The 15,977-nt window shown below is 42.5% G+C and overlaps 1 protein-coding gene across 1 annotated transcript in view; it reads right to left on the reverse strand.

Moving 5' to 3' along the window:
• The window catches only part of GLRA2 (glycine receptor alpha 2), a 145,115-nt gene that overhangs the window by 36,933 nt on the left and 92,205 nt on the right, over positions 1-15,977 (reverse strand). Inside the window, exon 8 of the mRNA XM_006122811.5 lies at positions 11,465-11,614. Coding sequence (XP_006122873.1) covers positions 11,465-11,614 — 150 coding nt within the window. The remainder of the gene's footprint in view (positions 1-11,464; positions 11,615-15,977) is intronic.

Below are 15,977 nucleotides of genomic sequence, written 5' to 3' on the forward strand. Positions count from 1 at the left end.
TCCAGAAATCAAATCCATGGCTTGCACTGCCTCTGCCTCCCAACAGTGGGTGGTATTCCTCTGTGTCTACTGACATCTCAGCTCATGGGTTTCTTAGCAACAGCCTGCATTTGCTCATTGGCCACAGACTGGACATCAGAGTGGCTTTACTGTATATCGCCAGCACTTGGTTACATTTCTCTAGTGTAATGTTGCTGCTTATCAGTGTTGCTGGGATTTTATTGCAGCTGGCTTCACAATCCATCTGGAATCAAATTGTTCATTGGTCTAATAGCCTGATTTTATATGGCTGGCAGCCTTCTTCTACAATGCATCTGTACAGAGAGTCTTTGAATCTGCTAGTCACGATGCAGCCATCCTCCTCTCCACTGGAAATCTTTATATTCTCAATGACAGCAGGTACTGCTGCTTTTTTGTTCATGGAGTAACAGCTTGGGAGATAAACTGGTCTGGTTCCTACATCCCATACACTGTTGCCCATAGATGGGGTATTTTTCATTATGTCTTTGTTGTCACATTTTAAAAATGAAAAAAATCCAGTTTTCTGGTTGGAAATGACTTTTCTTTTCAATATGTAAGGAGAAAATGTCCAACACTGAAATGAAAAATGTCTAGATTATCAGAACAAAATGTTTCATTAGCCGTAAATTGAATTTGTTGGGGATTCCCTGCTGTCGGCCCCAGATTTAAACTTTTCATCCTAGTTTGAAAAGAAAATTTTCTGGAAATCTCAAACATTTCAAAGGTCCAGGAAAACTGTTTCCTGCCCAGCATTATTAACAGCCCTTGATTGCTCTGCATTGCTAGCTTTCTGATAGGCACACGGTTTTTTCCCCTGACACCTCCATGTTGCTTCCAACAGAAGAAAGGTAAAAGGCAAAAGTGTAGGCAAAATACAGTCTGATCATAAAAATGTAACTCACAAAAGAACATAGAGTTTGAGTGATATACATATGGACGTACACGAATCTGTCACAAATATTGATGAATTGACTGTGTATTCATAGATAGAGTAGTAGAATTGGTTGAACTAGTCATTGTAAGCAAATTATTTGGGGGATTTTTCCTTTCTCCTCCCCTCCTTCTTGTGTTTGGGAATTGGATGTGAGCCTTCCATTATTATTACAAATTTGTTCATTATTCAGAATTGCAAAAGAATTCTTTTCATGAACATATTGAACTAGGAGTTTTTCTGAAACAATTCATATTGAGTGCTGTTTCTAGTGGTTTATATTTAGAATTCAGTAATCTGTGTGCCTGGTGTGGTTTTTCCTTCCTAGTGGACTACTTTATAAATAAGAGATGTGCCTGAAGAAATCACTAGGACACTGACAATGCTCAAGTCCTTACTTGAGAAAAATAAGTGCTGGAATGAGGAGCACACCCAGAATTTTCCTAAGGAGGAGGCCTGAGGGAGTGGACCCTTCCTTAGTAGGGTATCTGTCTTGGAATAGGGTGCGCCATAGGCGTGGTTTGGCTTCGCACATGGTTTGCAGAGGGCAGAGCCATCCACAGGCAGGTCTGTGGGAAGGATGTGCTGCAATGTGCCTAGCCAGGACCCCGGTGCCAGTGCAGGGTGCAGCCCAGAAAGTACAGCCCTATGGAAAGTTCTGGCACCTGGCTGAAACCCTTCTACCACTCAGAGAAATATAGGGGATTCTTTTCCCAGTCTGCAGCACTGAAATGCCAAGCAGGGCTTCCAGCCCATTATCTTCTGCATGGGCAGCAGGTCTGATTTGCTGTCTTATCTGTGGCTGGGAGGGGAAGTAGCAGCTACACAGTCCTCCCCTGCCTGTACCCCATGCACGATAGGCCAGAAAGCATTACTAGACCCTGCACTCCTGGTTCCATCTCTATTTGTACCAGAATGCTCTTCCTGTTCCTCAGCGAAGTGCCAGAATGGCACTCCAGAGCATTCCAGCAAAACTCAAATCCTCTCAGAGAGAGTCTGGGGAAGACTTTAGGGAGACACCTAGTGGGGATAAACAGGCCTGCCCATTTCGAGCACACTTTCTTGTGCTGGTGCTACCAACCTGGCTGCTGCTATAGGATTTGCCATGAACAGTCTTTCTGAACTGGGGTGCTGCAGCTGCTTATTGGCTCCATTTCTTTCTCATACTGGTGAGTGATAGCTGCCTCTCTTTGCCTGACTATTTACACCACACACAGAACTTGTTCCACAGAGTAGTTTTGCCCTCACCTGAGTACTTGGCCACAGAGCAAGTTCTGAGGCTAGAACAGTGCAAAGAATGGGAAGGAAAGGGATTTCTCTGGTAGTGACACTGCACTATCAGCCAGCCCCCATCAGGGCTGCCCATGAGGAATATCCACGCAGGTGCCAAGTGCTTGCTGCACAGAAGAAGGCAAGGACATATCATTTGGGTTTGAACCAGGCCTCAGCTTTATTCATCAAATTAGATCCAAAGTTCCCATCAAGTGCAGTCACTCATACCCTATGGATCCTTTGCCACTTGGTGGCTTCTACCACAAGAGGAGCTAATCATCACACTAAGAGGGTTTTTGAGCACCTTCACTCACCCCCTTGCATCCTCCCCCACTTTGAGGAACTGAGGCGAGAGAGGACCTGAGTGGTCCCCTTCAGGATAGTGTCTCAGCTCCTGGTTTTCATTTGTCCCCAAGGGGTCAGACACAATGTCCCCATCTCGTAAGAAGGTGCCCTCGGGATGCCTATTATGCTACCTTTTTGCATCTGGAGCCTAATTCTGTGAGTTTCTCTACTGGGCACTTGTCACAAGTAGGTGCTAGCATCAGATTGGCTGACTCCACCCCCACCCTCAGGTGCTACCTAGAAGTTCAGTTAATCCAGTACTGTGATTTTCCAGGAGCAAAATGACTTCTGTGCCCAAGAGGTGCCGTCCATCCTCTTGCAAAGTTAACATGCACTCTGGGCTATACAGCCGTGTCTGATAATTGAGCCACCTGGACTCCATGGATTCCAACAATGATATTTTCCAACTGGCCATCCTATAGGCCCCATTCATCTTCTCTGAGTTGACTGCAGTCTGCCAATCCCTGCAAGCCAGCATCTCCAGCCATGCCAGACCTGAAACATGTCTGCCAGTAGTCCAATTTCATGTATACTCTTCCAAATCAGTTCAAGCCCAGATGGCTCTCCCTTAGCTGAATGGCGATGATATCCATCATGTTCACATGAGGTGCCAACCCATGCAAGATGGGCACAAGCTGGACCTTGTGAATTCCCTATCTGCCGTGCTAAGACAAAATCATGGGAGCAAGCCCCTGCCTATGTAGCAAGACCATGAACTGTCAAATACAGGGTTATGAAGTAGGCCAGGCCCTGGGCAAACAGCAGCCCCCTGAAAGCCTGAAACTCTTCAAACACCACTGTGTAAGCCAAAATGGTACATGATGCTAGTAATCCCTTGGCGTCTAGGAATCAAGATTCCATAGGGTTGCCAAGATCTGGTGGGGCATCTCTGTGGCCCCCAGTGCTAGTGATCAGAATCTGTCAACCCTGCAACAATGATCAGGCATTTCATCTTGCACCTGACCACTGCGTTCCAGGCAACAATTTCATCTGATAATGGGCTGCACCTTTTTCATAAGTTGCCTCATCCCTGGCCACTTTGGACATGGCTTCCTTCCTGACCTCCTTAATTGCATCCTGGTCCAGGATAAGCAACACATGGCTACCTACATCAAGAGGCTGCAGTGGGTCTGTTAGTCTGTTCTGCTGCCCCACCACATCTTAGTCCCAGCCCTGCAGACATAAGAACATAAGAACGGCCGTACTGGGTCAGACGAAAGGTCCATCTAGTCCAGTATCCTGTCGGCGGACAGTGGCCAATGCCAGGTGTCCTAGAGGGAGGGAACACAACAGGTAATCCTCACGTGATCCCTCCCCTGCCATCCACCTCCAGAGAAACAGAGGCTAGAGATCCCATTCCTACTCATCCTAGCTAACAGCCATTGATAGACCTAACCCCCATGAATCTATCTAGCTTTTTTTCAACCCTGTTAAAGTCCTAGCCTTCACCACATCCTCTGGCAAGGAGTTCCAGAGGTTGACTGTGCTCTGAGTGAAGAAAAACTTCCTTTTGTTTGTTTTAAACCTGCAGCCACACATGTTTGGACATTGCCAGACTGATGCCTGTTATCCATGTGATCTGCATGCTCTTGTCCTCTGGCTTCTAGAAACCAACAAACAGAAAGTGGCCGTGAGAAAAAAGGCTCCTATCATGGTTCTAAATCTCATGCCAAATCCCACAAAACCTCAAGCCCAACCAAAATTCACTCACTAGGCTAAGGGTCCTCTTTGTTTTGAAAATCACAGGTGTTTTCACTCTTCTATTCCCCTCCATCTCTTAAGATCCTCCCTGACGAACACAAAACAAAGAAATACAGAGTAACTGGGCAAGCTCTTCTAGCATGAATTTGCTCGTTCCCATTCAATACACAAAAAAGGACACTCGTGGTCAGAGGAAATCATAAGAAGGTTTTATCTAACGTGATTGTCAATTCATTGCCCTGCCATTTGCTTGTCTCCATGCAGTAATATAAGTCTCACTGTAATTCAGAGCTAAATAACAATTTCAGTGTATTTATCTTCTGTTAGTCTTCCTGGGTAGAGTGCTAATGTAACTGTCCTCAAGAAAAAAAATACCAGACTATCTCTACTGCCTCTTTAATCCATTAAGTAAACAAGAGGTTAAAGAGAGGGAAAGCCATTCAAACTTGGACTCTTGTTTTTCACAATGAAGTTCACGTGCCTGAGCTCGCCATGTGAGTGCCCAAAAATAGCACAGCACAAAGGGCTTTCCTCAAGCACTTCCATTATTCACATGATGTGGCATGTTACATAATGCAAACTGTGCACGTTAGACCACAGAGTGCTGTACACAAGGATGTTAGAGTATAAAAATGTCCATTGGGGACAGTATCACTGAATGTTTTAAAAGTAAAGTCATGCTGCAGGACGTGACTACTATTACAAAAAAGGCTAAGAAACCTTAGAAAATAAATTGTTCAGAGGTCTGAGAGAATTCAATGCAGGTCGAGACACTTCTTTATACACAATCTTAGTCTCTGTTTACTTCCTCGCAGGTTATGGATATGTAAATATTTTAGCTTGACAATTACTCATGCTGATTGTGTTTGAACTCTGCCGCTGCCTGTCTATCATCTAACAACTCCACCCGCAAAACAGAATACCCTTTTTGCTGCTCTACCCATGACTGTAGTCATGGTTTAGTAAAGTTGTCTACAGTAATAATTTAATGTCAGGCATAATTCTTTAATCCAAGTAGAACACCCCAACTGTGCCCACTCATGGCAATTGATATAAAGGTATATGGAGCTAGACACATCTGACTGGGCCTAATCTACAAAGATGAAAGGCTGTTATAGCCTCCTGTAGAGCTGAACTCTTTAGTGCAAGCAGTGGATAGCTGTGCTTTTAGTGCTACTGATCATCAGTCCAATCCCTTGTTTTAGCTATGATGGCAGGCACGATGTATACATCAGTGCTAAGGGAATAATTTTCATATTTTTTGCAATGCACTTACATGCTATAGAAGAACAAAGCACTACTGTAAGATCTAAAAGTGCAAATATCCATTTGTTCCTTTTACCATCACCTTGTTTCTTTTTTATATAGGTAATTGTTATTCCTTTTATAATGGGGAAATAAAAATTTGATGTAAATTAAATTCTTATGTGTCCTCAGAATCATATGATTTGGAAATATAAGCAAACCTTACCCGTAAGTATCACAAATAATACTAAAAACAAGTCTTTCACTGCCAAGCAATTTGGAAATTTTGCAAAGTAACATATTAATGTAATAAACAAAATTATAATGTTTATATCTATATATACATATCATACAATATATATATCACCACAAATTATCTCCAAAATGTACTTTACAAAAGTAATTACCTTTCATTAATGTATAATTAAATAATATATTTAATATAGCTGAAGAGCTTCACTAGTCACTGAAATACAGTCATCCATAGAAAGAAATCTACAGGTTTTTAACACTGCACAGAAAATGACACAACTGTTTAGGACAGGAAGTGACTACTGTAGCCACCTGAAGCTTCAATGAGAGACTGGAAATGCAAAAGAGAAAGTGATCACCTAGAATGAAACTCAGATCTTGGGAATAGTCCTCTGATCCTTGGGGAAAATGCTATGAGATCTTTAATGATCACACATGAGAGGAACAAGAGCTAGTGGCAGTTGAAGGAGATCTCCACTAGCTCAATGAAAGAAGCCTTTTAATCCTTCTTCTGCAGATGTGTTATTTAGAAGCTGACTGCAGCATACATTCATTGTCAACTCCGTCCAAGCCTTTCAGTGCTGTTAATAATGACCACAAATCTTTGCATGTTTGTGAGCCTTCTCAAGTCCCCAAGATCTATGTTCCACTCTGTCTAGTAATCATCTGCACTGTACAGTTGGGTGATCAGCTGACTCTTTGGCAGCATCTTCCCTGGAACTTGCTGAAGATCTTCACCTGGTGAACTGGTGGTGAGGGGAAGATGTGGCAGACCGGATATGTGGCCCTAGGGATATGCATCATCTCCCACTGGCCCAGTGAAGATTCCCCAGTAGCAGATTACTTTCTACGGTGGATGTCCTCTGTGCCCAGCTCATGGTTACACTAACCTTGATAATGCAAAGTATCAGAGGGGTAGCCATGTTAGTCTGAATCTGCAAAAGTGACGAGGAGTCCTGTGGCACCTTATAGATTTATTGGAGTATAAGCTTTCGTGGGCAAAGATCCACTTTGTCAGATGCATCTGACGAAGTGGGTCTTTGCCCACGAAAGCTTATACTCCAATAAATCTGTTAGTCTATAAGGTGCCACAGGACTTCTCGTCGCTCTTGATAATGCAAGTTCATTGGAGCTCAACCTGCCAAAAAGTGGTGCCAAAAATACTGCAGAGGTATGCAGCATCTATGTGGACAATCCTAGCCTTATGTGCAATGCCCTCACAGAAATCCAGAGAGACATCTCTGTGGCTTTCCTTAGGAAAGGGGAAATCAGGCCCCATGCTGGCCTCTAGATGTCTCCAAAAGGTTTGTAAGAACAGCACAGCAGAGCATCAGTTTCAACTAGCTTTGCTCTAATGAGTGTGGTTTCCAGGGATGTACATTATGCTTGCAGTATAAACACATTAATTTTACCTTGTAGGGAGAGCCTGACAATTCTCTTGTTATTGTGAGTTCTGTGTATGCATAAATATGGTCACACCTAGGGCAAAAACACTGTTCACATTGCAAAGCCACTGTTGAATCTTCAGGGTTGCATATGGAATCCAGCATAGCTCTTAGCTCCACCTGACAATCAGCTTATTGAATTACACAGGAAAAATAGAAGAAAGGGCTCACACCGGGAACTGTGTTGTTCTGCTTTGATCATGAAAGCCGATGCTGTTTTTATAATGCAGCAAAATCCCCTGAAATCGCTTTTTACTGACCTTGTCAGAGTTAGAGGCATAAAACAATCCTCCAGTTTTAGAGCAGAGATGAGCAGAGGAAGCTGTGTTTTTGTTTTGGGAAACCAACTCCTTAGAAGTTTAGAAGGTTCTATTTTATCTGACCCGCCAGCGTTTTGTAGGTCATCCATGAGCACTATATAATGAGCAATATCCCTAAAATTATTTCTCCCTTCAGTGCTGAATTTATTATCTCCACTTCTCATCCATAATCTGGGTCTATCAACAGCCAGTACATTGCTGCAAACATGCTAAAACAACCTGTAAATATAAAAGGTTTCAGATCACCTGATCCTCATATAATAATAATTATGATAATCAGTAAATCAGTTTCTTTGTAATTTATGGGTTTTAACACCCCCATAAACAAGAGCCAGAGCATGCTGAGGAGGAACACTGCAGGGTTTCAGGTTGAGGAATGAATGTCATGTCAATCAAAGTGCATTTCACTACACAAACCTAGTTTTGTTGGAATACAATCATTTGAAAGATGCGAGAAGAAAGGCTTTTTCTGTCTCTTGGCACTGTCTACTCTCCTGTCTCTACTCACTATACAGTAAGTACATTTACGGGGGAACCAGACTATCCAATGCAAATGCACTTTCCCTGAGAAAATTTGTGATGACAGTACCAGGAACGTAGTGATGTGGGGGTGGGGGGTAGTATAAAGATAGGGAATGAGAGGTAGAAATGTATAGCATGAAATAGTTTTTCATGCTGGAGAGAGTACTGTATATTTTGCTGTGATATGTAGTAAAGAGAACACAAGAGGCCACAGGTGATGCCATGAAAACAAGCCGTACTGCTGATTTATGGCATTGTTTTCACACCAAGTGTCTCTCTTGGTCCCTCTTTCTCTCTACAGCTTTACCCTTGAGTTTGAATTGTAGATCTGATTCACTTTTCTGTATGTTGGCGACTCTTTACTTCTTAAGCAATTCATGCGCCGCACCGACTCGACGCTTTCATTCCCAACAGTCACAGTCTGTGTCTGTCCCCAGATTGTCAGAACACATAGCAGAAGTGAGAATGGAAATAGGAAAGAAAGAAAGAAAGAAAGAAAGAAAGAAAGAAAGAAAGAAAGAAAGAAAGAAAGAAAGAAAGAAAGAAAGAAAGAAAGAAAGAAAGAAAGAAAGAAAGAAAGGCACAGTTAGAGAATACTATCATGCAAAACCACATGGATCAGTTTAAAAGGAAATAAATTGTGAAAGTCAAACTTAAGCAAATAGCAGTGGAAATAAAATAAAAAGGATGTCTTAGAAACTTCATTACTTGTGAAAATCTAGCATCAGGGTTCCTAGGAAAGTCAAACAAAACCAGCCTAAATGGATAGCTGTCTTATCTATTTTACATTACTTTATTCCAACAAAATATTTCCATGTATCTTTCACATTTAATTAATTTAATAGAATAAAATCAGCAAAGAGTAAAGACAGGTCAGCACAGCAAGTGATCCTAGATCATAAAAACATAAGAATAGTCATAATGGCTCCATCTAGCCCAGCATCCTGTCTTCAGACAGTGGCAATTCTAGGTGCCCCTACAGGGAATGAACAGAATTGGTAACCATCAATTGATCCATTGCTTGCTGCCCACTCCCAGCTTCTGGCAAACAGAGGCTAGGGGTACCATCCCTGCCCATCCTGCCTAGCCATTGATGGATCTATCCTCCATGAATTTATCTAGCTCTTTTTTGAAATCTGCTATGGTCTTGGCCTTCACAAGATTATCTGGCAAGCAGTTCTGCTGATTGGCTGTAGTTATGTGAAGAAAGCAGAAAGAAGAGCAGAACAACCACTGAATGACTTCTGCTATTGCTGATCAATGCACACACTGTTAGGGCTGTGTATTTACAGCACTGTCATTTGCTAACACTAGCCCATTAACAGCTCATTCCCTGCCAGAGAAGTCAGTGTATCCAAAACTGGAATTTCAGCACAAATAAAACAGCTTCAGCTGCTACCACATCATTCTTGGAAATAAAAGACTCTAGTGGCAGCACTTCTGGCAAACATTCCTCCAGGTTGGCAACTGTATCTTACACATACCTACAGGGATAATTGAATCTTAATGGGACTCTCTATTCACATGACAACAGCATTATATCAGAAGGCAACACTGGATTCCATCCAAAACCGCCCCTCAGATAATACAGTAGCAGTTTAACTACAGCGTATTAGTTAAACAAAACTGTCCAAACACAAAGGTCTCGGTGCCATTGCTGTCAGCCTCTTTCTTGCCTTAAACATTTATGTAACCTACTATAAACTCAAACACGGGGTTAAACTTGAATTTCTCTACTATCATGATTAAGAGTGATTCTAAAATGCAGCTAAGGCCAGGTCTATACTGGAAGGTGGGCTTAAAGTACGCAACTCCAGTTACATAGATAACATAGCTGGAGTCGACATAACCTTAAGCTGAGCTTGAAGCCATCTTCACAGTGAGAGGCTGATGGGAGTATCGCTTCCCTTACTCCTCACACCTGTGAGGAGTACTGGCACCAACCAGGGACACCCTCAGCATTCACAGAGCTACCAGTGCATTTTTAGCATACCATGTAGGGCAGGGCTAGTGCCTGTTTGTCTACCCATGCCAAGAAGCGAGCTTCCAGCTGTTGTGGAGACAGAGCTTTAGATACAAAGAAGGAGAATAATAGAAAGTCCCTAAAATTGTGAGAATGAATTCTGCTGTCCTAAAATTGAATATATTGCCTCTTTCCAAGTCTCTTATATAACAATGAAAATCCAGGAAAGATGGGTTTTTTTTCTTGAATACACAGGAAATGTTCGCAGATGGTCATTTATGACAAAACAAGTTTCTGTTCTATTTTTAGGTTAATTATATGGGAAGAGTTGGTCCTTTTTTTTTTTTTTTGCAGGGGGCGAGTGGGGTTAAGCAATTTCAGGTCTATAGAAATCAACAACTTGAAATGTATAATATTGACAGGAGATATCAATCCCTGATCCTGATCTCCTTTTTAGCAGTGTCACTCGTAACTCCGTTTTACTCAGCGACATTATTCCTAATGTCAACCCGTTTAAACGAAGCAGACTTGTGGCCTTTCCTATACTAGCTTTTAAAAAAATCAGTTTCAAGAATAATAGTGCTACAGTGGGAGCATTAGAAAGTCTCAGGAAAGTTCTGGCCTCAGCAGGTCTAGACTAGTGGTTTTCAAACTACGGGTCACAACCCAGTACTGGGTCATGGAACGTCAGGCGTTGGGTCTCATTGCTGCAGGGTGATCAGGTGACCTGTGGGGGTGCTCAAGCAGGCTGCCAGCCGGCAACAGGCCCAACTCCTAGGTTGGGAGGGGAAGCTCTGCGCACTAGCTCTGTTCTCCCATTGGCTGGGAACCTGATGCTGGCTGCTTTTTGGGCACAGCTTGCTCTTCAGTGCCAGGGCAGACAGGAAGCCTGCCTTAGCACCCCCCGCTGCACTGCCCAGGAGCTGCTCAAGGTAAGCCCTACCTGCCCCAACCCTGATACCCCCAAAGTTGGAGCCCCCTCCAATGCCCAAAGCTCTCATCCTCAGCCCCATCTGGGAGCCCAAACTCCAATCAAATTATGTTAAGTCATGGGCATCAACAATTTTCTTTAACTGGGTCATGAGAAAAAGTTTGAAAACCACTGATCTAGAAGACACAGAGGGAAGCTTTGATGCCCTGTTTACAGTAGTGCTTCCAATTTTTCTGTCTACTAATGAAGTTGCATCCATGGTAGTATAAAAAGTGAAGATTAAAAATATCTACAGCCTTATAAATTTGGTACTTAACACATGAAGTCACAATTGCCTCAAGGAAGCTGGCTGGAGAATGAGACAGTCAGGATCAATGGCCAATCTACTGTCACCTAGTTATAAGGATATTGAACTGCAGATAGAATCTATTGCAAGTTTTCAATGTCTTTTATCAATGAATGAGTAATCACTCAGTGGAAAGGAAGATTCAGAGTGTGAATTTAAAGTAGCTGTACCTTGCTTTGTCTCTTTTGTCTTCTTCTAAGCCTCAGAAACTCCTTGTGCTGCCTTGAAACAAAGTTGACTGCGGCATATTCCAGTAATGCAGCAAACACAAAGAGAAGGCACACAGCCATCCAGATGTCAATAGCTTTTACATAGGAGACCTAAAAGAAAACAGAAACAGGAAACAGAATGCCTGGTGAATGTCTTATGTGGAATCATAGTTTTTCTTAAATGGGAGATGTTTATTATAGAAAACATCTATACCTATAAAAAATACTTTGACACAGCATGAGTTCCAACTTTGCCTCCTTTGTTTACCAGGGACCACATCATGTCTAGAACATTATAAAGCACACTTGAAACATCTAGTGACTGAACCATATACTTCAAAGTAAACAATATACTGAAAAGTAACAGTATACTGTAAAGTAAGCATATACTGAACAATATACTGCAAAGTAAACATATTTGCACTCAGTAGGTATTCACCATTGTCTAAATGACATTACATGGTCTAACTTTTCAATACTTTTATTAAACACATTTGGCCAATTCTCTATAGTGGTCCCCTATGAACATACCACCACAGCTACTATTGTTTCTTTATTATTGGTCACATTTTCACACTCCTCGCAGAGCATGCCCATTACATTTATTTTGCATATGAACAGCTTCATCCTTGTGGGTCTAATCAAAAGCTCACAGCAGTCTATGGGAGCATTTTCATTAATATTAGTGTGCTAAGGATAGCTCTATGTACTGGGGGTTTCAAGGACCCTATGTGCACAGGAATTAAATATTTAAAGAATTGTAGAATGGATAAAGGGCTTCATCCTGCATATCACTGAACAGAATGCAGAGAATTTCAGAGAATTTCTGCATTCACATGAGTCTAGACATGCTACTGCCCTCCCCCCTGACTCCCTGTGTTGAGTGGAAAACCTAGATATAGTGGTGACAGTTGCCAAGTGTCCAGTTTTAAATGGGAACAGCCCATTGAAAAGGAACCCTGGTGTTTCCAGTCAGCACTACTGGCCAGGCCATTAAAACTCTAGTTGGAGGCACAAGCAGGCTCTGTACCTGGCTCTGCACAGCTCCTAGAAGTGGCTAGAATGTCCATCCAGCTCCTAGGTATGGAGCAATCATTGGGGCTACATCTAGAGTGCAGGCTTCTTTTGGAAGAAGTTTTTTTTCAGAAGAGATCTTCTGAAAAAATGCTTCTGAAAGAGAGTGTCTATACTGCAAAGCATCGAAAAATCGATCTGCCCCAGCCCAGGACCTCTGCTTCACCCAGAATCCCTCATTTCTGACCCTACCCCTAAACCCACACCCCTAGCCAGAGCCCTCATTCCCTCCCTGTAGCCAGACAGGAACCCCCTTGTAACATCTATTTTTGCTTGCCTGGAGCATACAGGGCACACAGAGCAGAAAGCCTAGGCTGTGTGACCGTGAATGGCTGTAAACAGAGATACGCCAACTGCTGACCAAGAGGCTGCCAAGGAGTGTCCTTGACTTAACCCATATTGATACGAATACACATCCGTCCACGGGGGGAGGAATCTCTCGCCTAGTAAAAAAATGTCTAGTGCTCACAATTTAGTTATCTCTCTTGCAAGTGTAAATTAACTTGAAACTTGCTTGTAAGAACTGGCGCCACAAAACGGACCAGTACAATTCGGCATCTTAGATAAGAAAGAGAATACGGGCCCCCAGGGGTATAAAGATAGGTCCAGCAGCGCATTTTCTCTGAGTGTCAATCTACCATCTATCTCCTGGTCGGGTTAGGTGTTTGATCTCCCGAGGTTCCAAGGGGACGCCCACCTCGTATTCGTCTTTCCTAGGAATTGAGAGACCGGCCCTGGCCTGACACGCTGGAGTCGAGAGGCACAGAAAAGGGTAAAAATTGTACCTGGATGTGGTCCTTTGTTTAAGTATATATATATATAGACTTAGAGCTCTTTAAAGATTAAGCTGTCACCTGGTACCATTATTTCTATTTTCTATCTTTATTTTCTTTGTAACCATTTTTTAAAATCTGTATTTGTTAGCATTTAAAAAATAGAGCAATAGCCATTGTAACCATATGCTTTTATAAGTCTTTTTATAAACCTGTAACTGTTTAAGTTTTAACCTGACTCCTTCAGTTGCTGTAACAGAACCAAGCACAATTTAAATGAACTTCAGCCGGTCATAAAGGGACAGACATAGGGAGAGCTTGGGCGTTTGGATCTGTGTCACTCCCAGGTGACAAGATCCGTTGGGGCACCTTTCCAGCCTTTCCCAGGCTGCCCGCTGCGAAGGAACTTTGTGTTCTAGCAGTTAAAATCTAAGGTGTAATAAGCTCTTCCTATATAACAGGGCGTCTGTTGGCCTGCTGGCCACCCTCTGCGATGGGACCCCAGTCCTAGCAGTAAAGACACAGACGTTAAACCTTTTCTCAGAAACATACACACACACACTGCCCTGACCGTCGGCTGACACTCCCACACCTCAACTCATGCCCCAGCCTGAGGACAATGAGTCAATGAGGGAGGGAGGGTGGGAAAAGAGGGAAGGTCAGAGGGAGCGGAGATGGAATGGGTGGGGGTTGGGACCTTGTAGAGGAACAGAGCAGAGGCTGGACCTTGGAGAAGGGCCGGGCTAAGGGTATTCAGTTTTCTGTAATTAGCAAGTTGGCAACCCTAGTGGAGTTAGTGGCCTGGTACAAAGTTAGGAAGCAATGCATTTAAATTAGACGTACAGCAGGCATATTTGAAGTTAGAGGCCACACATAGGTAGGAAGGTTTAGCAACAGCATTTAATCATTCTGCAAAGCCTGGTGCAAACCCCTCCACATTCCAGGCCCCCTGCAAAGCATGGGCTACAGGCTGAGACATATTAAATAAGTCATGATAATTGCTTCAAATATGTAGCTGCAGTTGGCATTCTGTTTGTAGGTGCAGCTTGTTTTCATGTAGAAATACCTGAGTAATCACATTCAGAATACACAAACACCTGGCATGTGCTGCCAGAGACATTGCATTGTGGGATCAGCCCCAAGGATCAGCATTTCTGATTGAGCACATCCTGCGCCCATGTGCATCAGGCATTGAGGGCAACACAATAAAGGAACTCCTGAATTAGCCATCCTGCCACTTACATAGTACTACTGCACCCACACAGTTGTGGAGATAGATGAATTATTTTAACTCTATCTTGCGCCGCTGGAATCAGACACTCAGCAAAAGCAATCACAATATAATGTGGCTTTAAAAATGGAAAACTCCAACAGCAGGGGAACACCAATCCCCCTAATTTCCAAAACAATTTGCATCATTTTACCTATCTAGTCCTCCTAAGTGACAGGTAGCTAAAAGCCCCAGGAAATGCTTTTAAATCTATCTTTGGGCCTTCTTCCAAGACCCCTAATACACGGAACAATCTGTCAGTCACGCCCATTCCTTCTGCTAGTTCAAATTCTTCTGAAGGACTTGCTTCTTTTCCAGGACCACACAAACTAACTCACAGCAATCACAAGTTGATTTGGTTTGGTTTGACTTTGCTGCGTCGCAATATACAGAAGAGGTTACAAGGAATCCCTTCACTACATATCTTTTTTTCTTCCTTCAGTTCTGCCCTAGTCCTTGCCAAACAGAACTATTTCTCTAGCCTCCTTGACTTCCATATCCCATCTGTTTATTTTCTACATCCTGCATATGAGGTGGGAATGTTTCCTACTTGTACTGCTAGCCATCTATAGAGCACTAAGGCCCTGAGCTGGACATAGAAAACACAGAGGCTACCTTTGAAAACTTTCTACTTCTCCCCTTGGCCTCTAGATACATCATTTACCTCAGCATTTTCATCCTTTCCTGTCTTTCCTTATAGAGGAAAAATTGTACATTCTGAGGAATTATTTTCTTTCTCTCTAGTGTAATTGAAAAAGTTGGGAAGGAGGGAGTTTGGTTGGTTGATTGGTTTGTTTGTTTGGGGGTTTTTTGGGTTTTTTTTGTTTTTTTAAGAGTGACCTCTAGAAAACCTTTAAAAAATCCTAGCACATTCATTCACCCTACTCTAGACTATTTTTAGAATTTGATGTTTGGAACTATGGCCTTGTTCAGTTTTATCACATTCAAAAAGTCCATTAAGCATTTCTTGTATTTTTCTTTTTTTAACTCACTCAATTGCCATGTACCTTATGTTGCAAAGCTTCCCCTCTGGTGGCTTTTTTAGAGAGTTAATGGCTCCCTAACTATCACACTATAAATAATATAAATTATTCAGATACTCTGTAAATGTTTTCGGATGAGTTAATGAGGAAAGTTTTTCAGAATGAGGTCTGTCTGCTCCAAGAACCAGGAATGATAAGGCTGAGTATAACAAATGTGGCAAAGCACTTCCTTTTCCTTTTTAGCATTTACACCTTTCATCTCTTCACTTAGCTGATATTTGGCCAAACCATACACTACATAAGCAAATTAATTTCTGCTCTGATTCATGCTGCCAGGACTGGGGAAATCCTGCTGAGCTGCAGGACAGTCAAGG

The sequence above is a fragment of the Pelodiscus sinensis genome, chromosome 1 (genome assembly GCF_052426305.1).
Source record: "Pelodiscus sinensis isolate ZL-2025 chromosome 1, ASM5242630v1, whole genome shotgun sequence".
In the NCBI taxonomy this organism is placed as follows: Eukaryota; Metazoa; Chordata; order Testudines; family Trionychidae; genus Pelodiscus; species Pelodiscus sinensis.